The sequence below is a fragment of the Bison bison genome, unplaced genomic scaffold (assembly GCF_000754665.1).
Source record: "Bison bison bison isolate TAMUID 2011002044 unplaced genomic scaffold, Bison_UMD1.0 scf7180017864108, whole genome shotgun sequence".
Taxonomy (NCBI): domain Eukaryota; kingdom Metazoa; phylum Chordata; class Mammalia; order Artiodactyla; family Bovidae; genus Bison; species Bison bison.
In genome coordinates, this window is record NW_011494680.1 from 5,602,076 (window position 1) to 5,619,311 (window position 17,236).

Genomic DNA, 17,236 nt, shown 5'->3' on the forward strand with positions numbered 1-17,236 from the left:
ACCCACTCCAGTGTTCTTGCCTGGAGAATCTCAGGGACAGAAGAGCCTGGTAGGCTGCCATCTCTGGGGTCGCACAGAGTCAGACACGACTGAAGTGACTTAGCAGCAGTAGCAGAGGACTAAAGTCACACTGTAATGACTCATATTATGACTTTTTAATTTATATACATGTAATGATAATTCCTCGGAGAAGACAATGGCACCCCACTCCAGTACTCTTGCCTGGAAAATCCCATGGATGGAGGAGCCTGGTGGGCTGCAGTCCATGGGGTCGCTAAGAGTCAGACATGACTGAGCGACTTCATTTTCACTTTTCATTCTCATGCTTTGGAGAAGGAAATGGCAACCCACTCCAGTGTTCTTGCCTGGAGAATCCCAGGGATGGGGAGCCTGGTGAGCTGCCGTCTATGGGGTTGGACAGAGTTGGACACGACTGAAGTGACTTAGCAGCAGCACCAGCAGCAATGATCATTCCTACAACACTCTTTTCTATTCTACCATTCTCATACCAGAAAACAGATGAATTTAGGAATAAAAGAAACAGAAGGAAAAACAAAACTGAAGGTATAAGAAATGACAGGGTGACAGTGAAAAAGGAGAAGATTTACACTGAAACAAAAAATGACAAAGTCTCAGACCTGATATGTCATAAGCTAAGGTTTAGCCAATTAACAAGGGAGATGTGGAAGAATAAGGATGTTAAGTTCTGAAACAAATGCTACAAATGATATTGGCACATACTCACTTTCCTAAAGAGAATAAAAGCCAAAATATGCTATAGTGCTATCAGATCAAGAACAGATAGTGTTCACAGATATATGCACACAAAACTAATGTAAAACAACAACAAAAAGTACCTATTCCTCAGTACTACTCCTAAGAGTCCTCCTTTTTAACATAAGAATACACTGGAGTACAAATCTGCCTCTCTTTTAAAAAGCCCTGTGTTTAGTTATGTGTTTTTGGCTGTGCTGGTCTTTGTTGCTTTGTGAGGGTTCTCCCACTGCAGCGAGTGCGAGCTGCTGCCTACCTGCAGTGCGTGGGCGTATCACGGTGCTTTCTCTTGCTGTGGAGCACAGGCCTAGGTGCATGGGTTTCAGTAGCTGCAGCCCCCAGACTCTAAAGCACAGGCTTTAGAGCACACAGTAGGAGCAGCAGCACAGGCTTAGTTGCCCTGTGACATGTGGGATCTTCCAGGACCAGGGATGGAACCAGCATCCTGTGCATCAGCAGGTGGATTCTTAACCACTGGACCACCAGGAAAGCCTTGACTTTGTTTCTTAAATGTAATGTTTCTATACTGAAATCTTCAAAATATAATCAAACGAAATCATGGCTAAACACTCCCTATATTTTCCCTTTTACAAGCATGAAATTTTCATTTTATATAAACATAATTACATTTTAGAGAGGATTTCTAAAATGTGTGCTTTTGATCATCATAATCAAATTCCGTCAAATCTACATGGATAAATTGGGGAGTTCTCAGACATTAACAATTAGTACATATTTAGTTACATCAATTTATTCTGATTCATCATTTAAAATGATTAAATGTTAAATTACATGTGTTACTTTCAATTTTTCATATAATATAAACAAAGAATTACAAACATGCTCATTAAACTTAGAAATACTTTCAAAGTCTGCCAGATTACTTTCTAAATATCCTCTCAAGAAATATAAAATTTTGCTAGTCTACTTTTATTAAATTTTTCCCTATTCCATATTCTGTGAGATACTGAATCATTTGTTCTGCTCTTACTGTTAAAAATACACAGACAACATCTGTTTTGTAACAATGAATCCATATTTGAAATTTGAAAATCACATTTGCTTTCTCTTTAAAACTACAACTTTCAGATCTTGTTTGTCATCCAGCTTATGTTGCGCACCTTCAACAAAACTCCAACTCTCACTCAGGTTATCTGATATTTATTAAGCTACAAGCCTGTATTTGCATAGGAATCACTATATAAAGTACAAGAGAATTACATAACAAAGCTCACTTAAAGCCAATTTTCTTCGTGCTTCCTGAAAAATGTAGGTTAGTAGAAAACTCACTGCTGTATCTCTGCTGCCCTCTATAGGAAGGGTTCTTGGAAGAACATAAAATAAATGGAAAACCCAGATAACAATACTGAATAGGAAGTCACAGCAAGAATCAATTAATCACAGGTCCTAAAAGGTGACATTATGAACTGAAGCTATGATCTTTTGATTTTCATCATGCTTTTCCTCCAAGTTGCATAACTGTGCTACATTGCAGGGGATCATGCTACACTAGTTAGAACCTCATTCTGCATTTACCAGCTATGTCTCAATCCCCTAATCTGCAAAATGGGGCTAATAACAACATCTACATAACATGATCAGCACTTACCAAAGTGTGTGGCATATAGCAATAACTCAGAGTTACTGTATTGTTATTAATGGTATCATTGCTATTACTATTATTGGCACTATAACAAAATGGACAGGACCACAGCTGTGAGCTATTTATCTTTTCTTTACTATTCTGCAGAAGTTCTCACTATATTCTGGATAGAAGTGTAAAGTGTCCTTTAAAAATTTTTTTAATACAAGTAATGCACGTACATGGTTCAAAATTCAAAATAGCATAGAAAAAAGTTGCCTCAACGCAGAGATTCCTCAATGCAGAGACAGTCCATACAGATGTACATTCTTTCCATTTTTCTACACAATTAGTCTATGTTTTTGTCATTTAACAAACTATTTTGAATATTTCATAAGCACACAGACTTATATCCTTCTTATACTTGAGAAAATGTTTTATCAATTCCACTGACATATGAAAGTATCACCACAATCAAGATAAACCTTCCCAATCAGCCCCAGAACTGTGCTCTTTGTCCCACTGTAATCCATCCATCTCCACCCTCATTCCCAATAAACCACTGGCCTGCTCTCTCACTAAAATCATTTGCACTTTTTAGAATTTTACATGAATAGAATTATACAGTATATATTCTGCCTCAGTCATTTTAAGGACCTGAGGCTAAACTGTAATGGTCGAATTACATGGACCTTGATTCTCAGGCTGTGTGGGGAGCCACTGAAAGTATAAATAAGTAAATGATGAGGTGATAATGCTTATTAAGATGAATCTAACAAAAATACATAAGCTAAGAAATCAGTTATGAAGCAAGGAAACAAGACAGACAACAGGGGAAGGGGCCCAATATAGGGAAGAAGTGGTAGGGATGCTGTGATTTTGAGGCCAAATCTGCATGACCTGATAATGAGTAGATTAAGGCAGTGCAAAAAAAAAAAAAGAACTAGGACCAAAACACATGGAGAACATGAGCCTGGATTAGAAGGAAGAGGGACAGGACTTGGAACTCTGAGACTTGCGGTATGTTTAGGACATCCACACAAAGATGTCATCAGGCAGTTGAAAACCCACATGGAATTCAGGATGGCAAAGGGGTCAGAAAAAGACTTAACAATGAGCAGCTTGAAGATAATAAGGATAATAATTGAGTCTTTGTTCCTATACCAGGAAGAGAAAGGAGGAAAAGAAGGCAGGAGTTAAGGCCACAGAGAACACGGCTATGACTAGGCAGACCACAGTTTCCCCATCACAGGAACGCCTCCCAGGGCCTGCTTGGAGCAATCCATTTTTTGAGTCACTTTTTAATAACAACGTAATATGTCATATTTTAACATATATAACTACTAAAAAAAAACAAGTGCACTTGATGAGAAACTACATAGAGAAATACTGAATTTTTTAGATAAAGAGCGAGCCACGGACTTCCCTTTTCTATCACCATAACTTTCAAAGTTCTCACGTGCGTGTGCAAGCTGCTTCTGATATAAGAAAGCAATCGACGTGGATCCTGAGGCATTCAACCACCACCCAATACTTTTGTTGCAAGGTTTCAGAGCGGCCTTGATGATTATAGAAATAACCTGGTCACAGTCACATACCTTTAATAATACACTTTCCTGTCTGAAAATAGGGCATAACACCATTGACTTCACAAGCTTGTTCTAAGGCTCAAATGAAAAATGTACTGCTACAAACTCCATGCTGAAACCTAATCCCCAGTGTGATGGCACCTGGGAGTGAAGCCATGCTGTGTGGCCCTCATGAATGGGATTAATGCCCTTCCTGGAAGGTCCCAGGGAGACCCCCTAACCCCCTCCATCACTGAGGACACATGAGACGACAGCTATCTAAGAACCAGGAAGCAAGCCCTCAACAGACGCCATATCTGCTGGCTCCTAGATAGCAGAACTTCAGCCTCCAAAACTGTCAGAATTTCTGTTTTATAAGCCACTTAGTCTATAATATTTTTGTTACAGCAACTCAAACAGACTAATACATAAAGCAATTAGTACAATATAAGGCCCAGTAGATGGTCAATATACATGATCTGATTCTTCCTCTTCCTTGAGGGAAAAGCCAATGACTTTTCTGTCTTTTATTATTATTATTATGAAATATATATATATATATAGGAAAGAAGGAAATAAACTTCTCCAATAATTCTACCACCCATAGACACACACTTCTCATAAACTATACTTATTCAAGTGAAAAGTGAAATTGCTCAGTCGTGTCCGACTCTTTGCGACCCCATGGACTGTAGCCTACCAGGCTCCTCAGTCCATGGAATTTTCCAGGCAAGAGTACTGGAGTGGGTTGCCATTTCCTTCTCCAGGGGATCTTCCTGACCCAGGGATTGAACCTGGGTCTCCTGGATTGCAGGCAGATGCTTTACCATCTGAGCCACCACAGAAGCCCACGTCTTCAAGAGCTAGCCTGAAAAGTCTGTGTTGTACTGTAATTTGTAATTTTAACAAGGTGTGAATTTGAATTGCAAGCACTACAAGACCTGTGTGCACGAGTTTCTCAATTAGCTGAGTTAGTAAACCCCAGTCAGCCAACTGCATCTCCACCACGCACCATTACAGTTCTAACAGACGTGGTTATTTACACAACTTTCAAGTGATAAATATAACTGTAATTAACAAGAGTATTTCCCCCCAAAAAAGCCAAGAAAAAAATTTACACAGCATAATGTTATCAAGTTTCATCCACCTTGTACCACGTATCGGAATTTCAATCCTTTTGAATGCTGAATAATAACCACTGTGTATGAAACAGAATAGGATCCTGCCTCTCGTTTGTAGAAAAGCTTCACCTGCTAGGACCTTCCCAAGTTCCAAAGAATAAATTTAATTAGAGAAGTAAGAAAATGGAGGAACAAAGGAAAGCTGTCAAGCAACATAAAACAGTAACAGTTCAGCTACTGAACACAGTCAAGGACCTTCAGTTCTTCCGCAGGGGACAGAGGTATTATCCTGAGCACTGTCCTTGAGTCGTTCTGCTGACACTGAAACCTCACCAGGTGGAATAAATTAGCTGCACGCTGACCACAAGCACACAAGCCACAGGCTGGATGTTGCCAGAAGTGGGATGATGGTGACTCCTGACTACTTCAGCTCCAGCCAAGCAGAAAAATGTCCACAACTGATCAGTCACCCTGCAGCCCTGTCACTAAAAGTTTTGCCCTGAAAGCCATGGCGGAGTTTGGGTCCCTGGGACCCAAACTCATGCCTCCACGCTCAGCCCCAAACAGTGGGAGTGCCATGCAACAAAGGCTGCACTTGCCCTCACCACAACCCAGTGTCAACAGACTGGCTTTACTACACCAGAGCAGGCAGACCCAAGTTTAATTCCGTAACACACACACACACACACACACACACACACACACATATCTATATCTATATACAAAAACACACATATACGTACACACACATTGAGAAATGGTATATTTCCTGCCACATCAGTAAACAAGGGCTGGCACAGTCATTACCGATTGCAGCCACCACAGAAGATGAGCTGGTGAGCCCTGAGGGAACGCAGGAAGGAAGTACCTGCTGTCTAGCAGCCATCAGACTGCAGTCACCCCCCACACTGAGCCCTGAGGAAACTCGGGATGAGAAAACACAGGATACTGGCCCTAGACAGTTAAGATGTGTATCTAAGGAATGATTTAAGGGAATTCAGACTCTGGTATCTTCCCAAACACAGAAAAGCACTGAATTCCTTGAGATACCAGGTTTTCTTTAATTAACAATAACCTTTTGATGTTCAGACTACCTACCCTTTGTTGCATAACGCCTATATATTCTGACTACCCCTCCCCACTCAGCTCATTACAGCAGTTTATCTCGGGGTTACTTGTGATGCTGCCTTCCAGGCCTGAAGTCCTAAAAATTCCCACCAAATAAAACATAACTCTCATCTTTTAGGTTGTGAATATTTTTTTTAGTACACAATATACATTTGTTGTTGTTCACTCACGAAGTCGTGTCCATTTGCAACCCCATGGACTTAGCCCACCAGACTCCTCTGTCCATGGGATTTCCCGGGTAAAACTGAGGAATGGGTTGCCATTTCCTTTTCCAGGGAATCTTCCTGACCCAGGGATCTACCCGCGTCTACTTCCACTGGCAGTCGGATTCTTTACCAGGGAAGCCCAGACAATACACATACCCACACATTTTGTTTATTCCTTCACCTGATGATAGATATTTGGGTTGCTTCCACCATTAGGACACTGTGAATAGTGCCACTATGAACATTAAGGTACAATTTCTGTTGAGACCCTGCTGTCAAATCTTTGGGGTCTATGTCCAGAGGCAAAATCACTAGGTCATATGGTAATTCTACTTTAACTTTTGAGAAACCAACAAACTGCCTTCCAGAGTGGCTGCATCATTTGAAATTCCCACCAATCGTACCCAGGGGTTCCAATTTCTCCACATCCTCAACATTTATTTTCCCATTTATGGGTAATAGCTATCCTAATGGGTATATAGTAATATCTTATTATGGTTTTAATCAGCTAATGAGTAACAATTAGGAACATCTTTTCATGTTCCAGGTTGCCTGGAAAGAATCCAGAATATGGCCATGATGGTATAATAGGAAATGGATTTATCCTCTTGCTTGAAATAACCAAAAGGAAAGAAATGAGACAAAATACTTGAAACAATGGCTTTCAAGACATGGGACATCAGGCAAGAAGAATACTAACTCCTGAAAGATGGGAAACAAAGAACTGAGCCCTACAATTGACCCAGCTTACTTTCCGGAAAGAATTTCCAAACTACACAGTGAGGAGGGGGAACTGAGGTGGAGACTACGTGGCTCCCTGAGTTGAAGGGACAGGGCCGAGAGTCCATGGAGACAGAAGGAGCTCGAGTTCATAGGCCAGAGCACCAGAAAAGCCAGAGCTGCACAGAGAAACCCAAACATCCCCCTCAAGTATTCGGCAGAGTACTGATCAGCATGTGCACATAAAGAAACTCTACATCAGGGAAAGAGTCCCTTGGGAGCAGAGAAGACCAGCGCCTAGAGTTCATACAGGGTCAGGAAACTGGCTGTTCCTGCTAACCCGGTGGAAAACCGTAATTCAGGGCATTACAGAGAACACTCAGGAAGGTCCTGCTTCAGCACTAAGACCTAAGACTGAGTACTCCTCCAGACGCAGAGAAAAAACCATGAAGCAACATTAAAAAGGATGAAACTGTTTCCAGTAACTGTACCACAGAGCAAAGCCTCAGAGTATTCAAAGAAATTTTTTAAAAATCTAGTACCCAACAATATAAAATTCAAAATATTTGATATACACTCAAAAATTTCCAGGCAGGTAAAGAAGGAGAAAAATACAACTTCAAATGAAAAGAAGTATCAATCAATAGAAAGAGACATAGAAATGACACAGATGATAGATTTACAGAAAAAGCCATTAAAACAGCTATTATAAATAGACTATTTATGCTGAAAATACAGATAAATGTATGATTGTGTTAAGGAGAGACATGGACAATGTAAAATGACTCATATCAAACTTTTAGAGGTGGCAAACAGCAGATTAGAATGACAGGAAAAAAGATTAAACTTGATATAACAATAAAAACCGCTCAAAATGAAATGCGAGAAAAAATGGGCACAACATCAATAAACCATGACATAAAATCAAGCAACCTAATTAATACACAGATAATTACAGTCACAGAAGAGAAGGAAAAGGGAAATCAGAAAGGAAAAAAAAAGTGCTGAATAAAGGCAAAAAACTCTTCAAATTTGATGAAAGCTTTGTGCCCACTTGTGAGGAAGAGAGTTAACTCAGCAGACCTGAGACAGGTGTCCCGCGAGCTCCTTGTTTGCAAGGCTGGTCCTTGCCAACCTCTGGGAACTAACCTGGATGTCAGGATGGGCCCACCATGCCCTAAATGATGTCAGGATGAGCCCACCATGCCCTAAATGATAACAGTGGCTCCCTGTGCCTCAACTGTGCCAACAATGCGGCTTATGTTGAATACCCGTTTTTCTTCCTGAAATCTGAAATTCTGGCAATGCTAGGCAGACAGCACCCCTCAGTAAAAATCCTGGGCTCAGAGTCACTGATGAGGGAGCCCCACTGGTAGACACAAGTGCACATATGTTGTCAAAACTCACTGCTGGAGCAATAAAGCATACCCTGTGTGACTCCACTGAGAAAGACTCTTGGAAGAGTGATGATTTTGCTTTTGTATGCTAAGTTCTGCATGTCTTCCTGGCAAATCACCGAACCTAGAAGGGAACTTGGGGATCCCAGACCAACCACAGATCCAAAAACTTGGTAAACTCCAAACAGAAAACTACATCTAAGCACATCACAACCAAAACAGTTTAAAACAGGGAAGAGAAATCTCAAAACATCAAGAGTAAGAATAACTGCTGGTTTCTTGATAGCAACTCTGGAACTAAAAGAAAAGGAAGCAGTGCCTTCAAAATTCTCAAGAAAAATGATTTCCAACCAAAATTCTATATAAAGTTTCAACCCCAGGTCAAAGTGTAATGACTGCATTTTCTGACATGACAAATTCCACAAAATTATCTTCCATAAATCCTTCCTTGGAAGCTATTGGAAGAAGTGCTCAATCAAAATGAGAGTAAAAACCAAGAAAGAAAAAGACACAGAATCCAGGATAAAGTTACTCCAAGCAGGAACAAGGTGAAGGGAATTCCCCGAAAGAGGGTGAAGAGCAACATAAGAGTGGCAAGGTTCACAAAGCAGAGAGGACTCTCAGGTGACATCAGAGAGGCTAGGAGTTTGTGAGAAATAGTTCTCCACAAAAACAAAACTAATCAAATGCTGAATATTTATTCATTCATTCATTATTTATTCATTCAGCATTTGATTAGTTTTGTTTTTGTGGAGAACTATTTCTCACAAACTCCTAGCCTCTCTGATGTCACCTGAGAGTCCTCTCTGCTTTGTGAACCTTGCCACTCAGCCTGGTGGGCTGCCATCTCTGGGGTCGCACAGAGTCGGACACGACTAAAGCGACTTAGCAGCAGCAGCAGCAGCAGCAGCAGCAGTATATAATCACAATGGAATATTACTTAGTCATAAAAAATGAAGTAATGCCATTTGCAGGAACGTAGACAGACCTAATCATACTACGTAAAGTAAGTCAGACAGAAGCAAATATCATATGGTACCACTTCTTTGTGGAATCTGAAATGACACATATGAACAAATATACCAAACATAAACAGACTCACAGACACAGACAACAGTCCTGTGGCTGCCCAGGGGAGGGGGACAGGGGAGGGATGGATTGGGAGTTTGGGATTAGCAGATGTAAACTAGTATATTTAGAATGGATAAACAACAATGTCCTACTGTATAGCACAGGGAACTATATTCAATATCCTGCGATAAACCATAATGGAAAAGAATATGAAAAAAGAATACATATATACACACATACATATATATAAAATTGAATCACTTTGCTGTAGAGTAGAAATTAACACAACATTGAAAATCAACTATACTTCAATAAAATATTTTTTTAATTTTCTAAAAACTTAATAGAATGCCTGCTATGTCTGAAAATCTTAATGAGAGAACTGAACAGTGAAAACTTAAGAGTTTTATTCATAAGTAAAACAAAGCAGCATAAACCCAAATAATTAACTCCATAAAAAAATGAAAGCTGTAAAGGAAAATCACAATTAGTAGTTGTATTGCTATGAATATTATTATTCAGAATTGCACATTGCTGAATCTAATCTGACTAGACCACGAGACACCTGTCTGGATGGAACAGAAGGATCCTGGGAAAGACCCATGTGTACCAGAGGGGAGAGCAGGTGAGAAGAGAACTCAGTATTTATCCATGTTTAAAAGCACATTACCAGCATACTATTTAGAGGAGTTGCAAACAAAACACCAAAGGCTGTGACTAAGACATGCCATGAACAGAATGGAAAGTTGGAAACAGTTCGTCCTCACCTTAGGAAGCTCAGGTGGCGTCTCTGCTGGTGTCAAAGAACGACTGCTTGCGCCGGAAGCACAGTCAGATATCTCCACACTTTCACGCTCTTCAAATTCATCACATTCACAAGCATCTTCCCTCTCACTGTCAATCTCCCAGTCAATAACCTGCAGGTCATCTAAAAATACAATTTTAAAATATTCTTAAATTGTATTAAATCTGTGTGTCCTCAGGATTTTTAAAAGACCCATGTTGTTCAACAATTTAAAAATATATTAAAAGGCAGAAGAAAGTATATTTCTACTTTTATCTACAAGCATCCCATATCTCCCACCTCTGACTGCCACCTCAATTCTCAACTTCTATTAGCTGCTTTTCTGTTCGTCTGGAGTTTCTTCAGCATTACTGTTGATATGGAGAGAGTTTTAGTATCTCGATAGAAGATCAAACCAGAAACAACATTCCCTGACACCAAAGCCTAACCCAGAGCAAGGCCCTAACTCTCCTCAGTTCTGTGAAGACTGAGACAGGTGCGGAAGCTACAGAAGAAAAGTTTAAAGCTGGCAGAGACTGGTTTGCAAGGCTTAAGGAAAGAAGTCACTTCCGTGACAGAAAAGTGCAAAGTGAAACAGTGAGTGCAGATGTAAAAGCCTCACCCAGTCATCCAGTGATTAGGCAAAGAGAATTCATGATGGTGGTTACACTAAACAACAGATTAGCAAATCAGGTGAAACAGCCTGCTACTGGAAAAGAGGCCACCTAGGATTTTCATCAGTTCAGTTCAGATGCTCAGTCATGTCAGACTCTGTGACCCCTTGGACTGCAGCATACCAGGCTTCCCTGTCCATCACCAGCTCCTGGAGTTTACTCAAACTTATGTCCATTGAGTCGGTGATGCCATCCAGCCACCTCATCCTCTGTAGTCCCCTTTTCCTCCTGCCTTCAATCTTTCCCAGCATCAGGGTCTTTTCAACTGAGTCAGCTCTGCATCAGGTGGCCAAAGTATTGAAGTTTCAGCTTCAGCATTAGTCCTTCCAATGAATATTCAGGACTGATTTCCTTTAGGATGGACTGGTTGGATCTCCTTACACTCCAAGGGACTCTCAAGACTCTTCTCTAACACTACAGTTCAAAAGCATCAATTCGTTGGCGCTCAGCTTTCATTATAGTCCAACTCTCACATCCATACATGACCACTGGAAAAACCATAGGCTTGACTAGAGACGGACCTTTGTTGGCAAAGTACTGTCTCTGCTTTTTAATATGCTGTCTAGGTTGGTCATAACTTTTCTTCCAAGGAGCAAGTGTCTTTGAATTTCATGACTGCAGTCACCATCTGCAGTGATTTTGGAGCCCAAAAAAATAGTCTGTCACTGTTTCCACTGTTTCCCCATCTATTTCCCATGAAGTGATGGGACCAGATGCCATGATCTTAGTTTTCTGAATGTTGAGCTTTAAGCCAACTTTTTCACTCTCCTTTTTCACTTTCATCAAGAGACTCTTTAGTTCTTCACTTTCTGCCATAAGGGTGGTGTCATCTGCATATCTGAGGTTATTGATCTTTCTCCCTGCAATCTTGATTCCAGCACAAGCTGGAATCATCCAGTCCAGCATTTCACACGATGTACTCTGCATAGAAGTTAAATAAGCAGGGTGACAATATACAGCCTTGAGATACTCCTTTCCCAATTTGGAACTAGTCTGTTTTTCCATGTCCAGTTCTAACTGTTGCTTCCTGACCTGCATATAGGTTTCTCAGGAGGCAGGTCAGGTGGTGTGGTATTCCCATCTCTTGAAGAATTTTCCACAGTTTGTTGTGATCCACACAGTCAAAGGCTTTGGCATAGTCAATAAAACAGAAGTAGATGTTTTTCTGGAACTTTCTTGCTTTTTTGATGATCCAACAGATGTTTGCAATTTGATCTTTCATAGATGAGCAGAAATCAGTGCTTGGCTGCAAAGCTACAAAGGACAGGCTGACCGCCTCGTTAGGGGCTAATGTAGCTGGTGGGCTGAGGTTGAGCCAGTGTTCCCCACCGTTCTGAAAATCCTAGGGTGCTTAAGCATCAAAGCTAAGTCTACTCTGCCTGTGCTCCAGTGACAGCACAACAGAGTCCGTGTGACAGCACATCTGTTATCAGGCAGTTTGCTGAGCACTGTGAGCCGACTGCTGAGACCTGCTCCTCAGAAAGATTCCCCTCAAAATACTAATATTCACTGACAATGTCCCTAGTCAGCCAAGAGTTCTGATGAAGATGTACAACAGAATGAATGTTGTTTTCATGCTTGATAACACAACATCCACTCTGCAGCCCATGGATCGAGGAATAATTTCAACCTTCAGGCCGTATGATTTAAGAAGTTCACTCCACAAGGCTACAGCTGCCATTGACAGTGATTCTCTGATGGATCTGGGCAAAGTCCACTGAAAATATTCTGGAGGGGAGTCAGCATTCTAGATGCCATTAAGAACATTCATGATTCGTGCAAAGGAAGAGGTCAAAATACCCACAGTGATAGGAGTGAGGAAGAAGTGGTTTGGAGCCTCACAGATGACTGTGAGGGGTTCAAAACTTCATGGGAGCAAGGGGCTGCAGGTGTGGTAGAAACAGCAAGAGAACTAGAAGTGGAGCCTGTAGATATGACTGAATTGCTCAGATCTCAGGATAAAATTCTAACTGGTGAGGAGGTGCTCCTAGAAAGTGGTTTCTTGAGATGGAATTGACTCCTGGTGGAGAGGCTGTGAAGACTGTTGAAATGGCAACAAAGGATGTAGAATATGACATAAACCTAGCTGATAAAGCAGCAGCAAGGTCTGAGAGGACTGACTCCAATTCTGAAAGAAGTTCTGTGGGTAAAATGTTACTGAGCAGCACTGCATGCTTCAGGGAAAATGTTTATGAAAGGAACACTCCATCGATGTTGCAAACCTCACTGTGGCTTTAAGAAACTGCCACACCAACCCCAAGCTTCACTTGAGTAGCCATCAACACTGAAGTAAGACCCTCCAGCAGCAAAAATGTAAGACTTACTAAATGAAGGCTCAGATGGTACATAGAAGTTTTAAGCAATAAAGTGTTTTTAAATTAGGGTGTGTCTATCATTTGTTTAGACATAATACTAGTGCACACACACTTACTAGACTACAGTAGTATAAACACATGACTTGTATGTGCTGGGAAACCAAAACATTCAGGTAACTTGTTTACTGCAACATTCACTTTACTTTACTGTGCTGGTCTGGAGCCAAACCCAAATACCTCCAGGTACTTTATGCTTTATATTATATTATTTATACTTTATATATTATTTTATATTGTACTTTAGAGAACTGGCTTTGATCAATTTTAACATGTTCAAGCCTAAATTGTCAACTGTAAAAATAATCCTGGTAATACCTACCTCTGAGGGAGTTATTGTGAGAAATATTATGAGAAAATGTTTCTAAAAGGTTGGGACTCAGTAATATCAAAATCAATGCTAAGTATTAGAAGAGAAGTGTAAGTTATTTGTATTATTAAAACACAATATATAATAGAAACTAAATTTCTTTAAAAAATTATCAATTTACCTTCACTGGCCCCATCTTCTGGACATAAAATGTTGCTGTTACAACACCTGCCTGTTCTAGAATGATATCCATTATCTCTTTGTGATTTAAAAGCTGTTTTATCTTCATCTGACAGATCACTTCCACTAGAACTCCACGTTATAGCTGCAAGTCCACTGGTACTCTTAGAGGTGGTAGGTTCTGCAAAAGAAAAAAAAAATCTTAATGGCCAATTGATTATGGTTATTGATCAATATGAGGTTTAATACATGCTACTTTGCCAAAGGCACAAATATACAAAGTTCTGTTGATAGTGAAAACAATGTCTTATTTCAAATCTTTCCAACTAAAGGTCTATGAGCAACCTGGCTAAATTAAATCCAAACTACAAGAAGAAAAAAAATAAAATCAAAGTTATAAAAGACAAGGAAAATGACTGGAGCACAAATGAAAAGTCAAAAAATAACCCTGAAATAACTATAAAACTATAACTTTGTTATAGAACTTTGTTATAAAACTATAACTTTGTTATAGAATATTTCATCAAGCCTTAAGGGTAAAAAAGTTCCCCAAAAAACAAAAAATCAATAATTATCTACAAAAGGAATGCTTCTGTGTGCTTCCTTTACTATACTAGGAGCCCTGGTAACAGCAGTTTGCTTAAAATGCTTAACAGCGAGCTTTTAAATTTAATTAACCTTATTTTCAGATTATAGTTGGTTCACATACAGTTGTCAGAAATAACAAGAGAGCCCTGGTATGCTTCAAGCAGCTGCTCCAGGGGTAACATTCTGCAAACTACAGTACAACATCACAGCCAGAATGCCAACAGTGATGCTGTCAAAACAGAGAACAACTCCATCACTGTGGGGATATCTTGCACTGCCTTTTCAAAGCCAGTAACAGAGCTCGCCTCCCCACCTCAATTCCTATTTCCTAGCAATCACAAAGCAATTTTTCACTTCTCTAATTTTGTCATTTCAAGAATAACATACAAATGATATCACCTACATCCCCTTTTATCACTGGCTTTTTGAGCTTAGCATAATTACCTGGACGTTCACCAGGCTGTTGTATGTACCAACAGTCACTTCCTTTTTTTTTTTTTTTTTTTTAAATTACTGAGCGCTGTTCTGTGGTGTGAATGAAGCACAACACGTTTAATCAGTTACCCCTTGAAGGACATTTGGATTGTTTTCAGTTTGGGGCTATGACGAATGAAGCCACTACGAACACTGTGTACGGGATTTCATGTGACTGCAATTTCATTCTCCAGGATCTCTAAGGGTATGACTGTTGGACTGTATGGTAATTGCATGTGAAGCCTTATAAAGAACCGCCCAGCTGTGTTCCAGAGTGGCCGTGCCATTCTACAGTCCCACAGCACTGTGAGGGTGATACAGTTTCTCCGTATCACCAGCATGTGGTGTGCTCACTATTTTTATGTTGTCCATTCTACAGACAGGAAATCTAGCAGGAATGGAGCATCTCCACTGCAGTGGAACCAAAGTTTAACAGAAAATCTTACTGATATTAATCAGAACAGATTAGATATCTAATAAAAATCAATTTTCCTATTCACATTGACTGGATAATTGAGTTATAATGCTAAAACCAAGGAAAAAACCCTTAACCACATTTCAATACACTATAAGAGATTAGATATTACAACTCAAGTTTTACAGAAGAGGAAACAGTATCAGAAACTAAATGGCTTCATTAAATACATATTTATATAACATCTTCGATACAGTAAAACCTTGAGGAAAACAAAAAAAAGAAGAAAATTCCTGCCCTCGAGGAATGCAACATTAATTAACTATGAAAAGAAAAATCAAATACTTTATTTGAGATATGTCACAGAATATTGAGGATCACACAAAAAAGTGAATGCTCCACTTTATACTAATCAGGAAAGGAAGATTCACTGACAAAAATGGTGTCTAGAAAATCAACACTTACAAAGGCACAAAAACATGAAATAGTAGTAAACATTTACTGAACACTTACTTTGTGTTATGAACATCTAGAATTACTAAAGTTGTCTATCCATCAAAATATAAAATTAAATGTAAACTATTCAGAATAAACAAAGAACCCATACTGATTTAAAGAGCTAATAAAACTAAGCTGTGAACTTACTTACAAAAGACATTATCAATCTTTTTCATTATTATGCATCTGGAAAAGTAATCAAAAGGGAAAAGTGGAATGCTCTATACACTGAATGTGTGAGTCCCCCAAAACTCACACATTGCAGCCTAATCCTCTGTGATGGCCTCTTCAGGAGGTAATCAGGTCATAATGGTGAAGCCCTCAGGAATGCAATTAGCACAAGGTGAAGTGAAGAGGAACTAAAGAGCCTCTTGATGAAGGTGAAAGAGCAGAGTGAAAAAGCTGGTTTAAAACTGAACACTCAAAAAACTATGATCACGGCATCTGGTCCCATCACTTCCTGGCAAACAGAAGGGGGAAAAGTGGAAGCAGTGACAGATTTTATTTTCTTGGGCTCCAAAATCACTGATAACAGTGACTGCAGTCATGAAATTAAAAGACACTTACTCCTCCAGAAGGAAAGCTATGACAAACCTAGACAGCGTACTAAAAAGCAGAGATAACACTTTGCCGACAGAGGTCAGTATAGTCAAAGCTATGGTTTTCCAGGAGTCAGATACAGACATGAGAGTTGAACCATAAAGAAGGCTGAGCGCTGAAGAATTAATGGTTTTGAATTGTGGTTCTGGAGAAGACTCTTGAGAGTCCCGTGGGCTGCAAAGACATCAAACCAGTCGATCCTATAAGAAATCAACCCTGAAATTCCTTGGAAGGACTGAAGGTGAAGCTCCAATATTTTGGCTACGTGATGAGAAGAGCCAATCATTGGAAAAGACCCTGATGCTGGGAAAGATTGAGGGCAGACGGTTAAGGGGGCAATAGAGGTTGAGATGGTTGGACGGCATCACCGACTCAATGGACATGACTTTGAGCAAACTCTGGGAGATAATGAAGGACAAGGAAGCCTGGCGTGCTGCCGTCCATGGGGTCGCAAAGAACTGGTCACGACTCAGCGAATGAACAACAAATCCACTGATATGTTAAGTTCTAACCCCAGCATCTCAGAATGTAATCGTATTTGGAGACTGGGTCTTTAGGTAATCAAATTAAAGTGAGAAGTTAGTGTGGGCCCCCATCTATTACGACAGCTCTCCTTACATAAAGGAGAAATCTGGACACCTAACCACACATGCAGAGAGGGAAGACCTAGGAAAGAGATACTTGGAAAAGAAACAGCCACCTACAAGTCAAGGAAACAAGTCAGGAGCACATTTCCTGGAAGGAACCAATCCTGCCAATATCTCACTTTGGAAT

General features: G+C 40.0%; 1 protein-coding gene across 1 annotated transcript in view; it reads right to left on the bottom strand.

The window, feature by feature from the left end:
- Positions 1-17,236, bottom strand: part of SPIDR (scaffolding protein involved in DNA repair) — a 281,100-nt gene that overhangs the window by 225,404 nt on the left and 38,460 nt on the right. Inside the window, exons 4-5 of the mRNA XM_010838934.1 lie at positions 13,889-14,068; positions 10,335-10,495 (exon numbers count right to left, since the gene is read on the bottom strand). Of these exons, the coding sequence (XP_010837236.1) occupies positions 10,335-10,495; positions 13,889-14,068 (341 nt within the window). The remainder of the gene's footprint in view (positions 1-10,334; positions 10,496-13,888; positions 14,069-17,236) is intronic.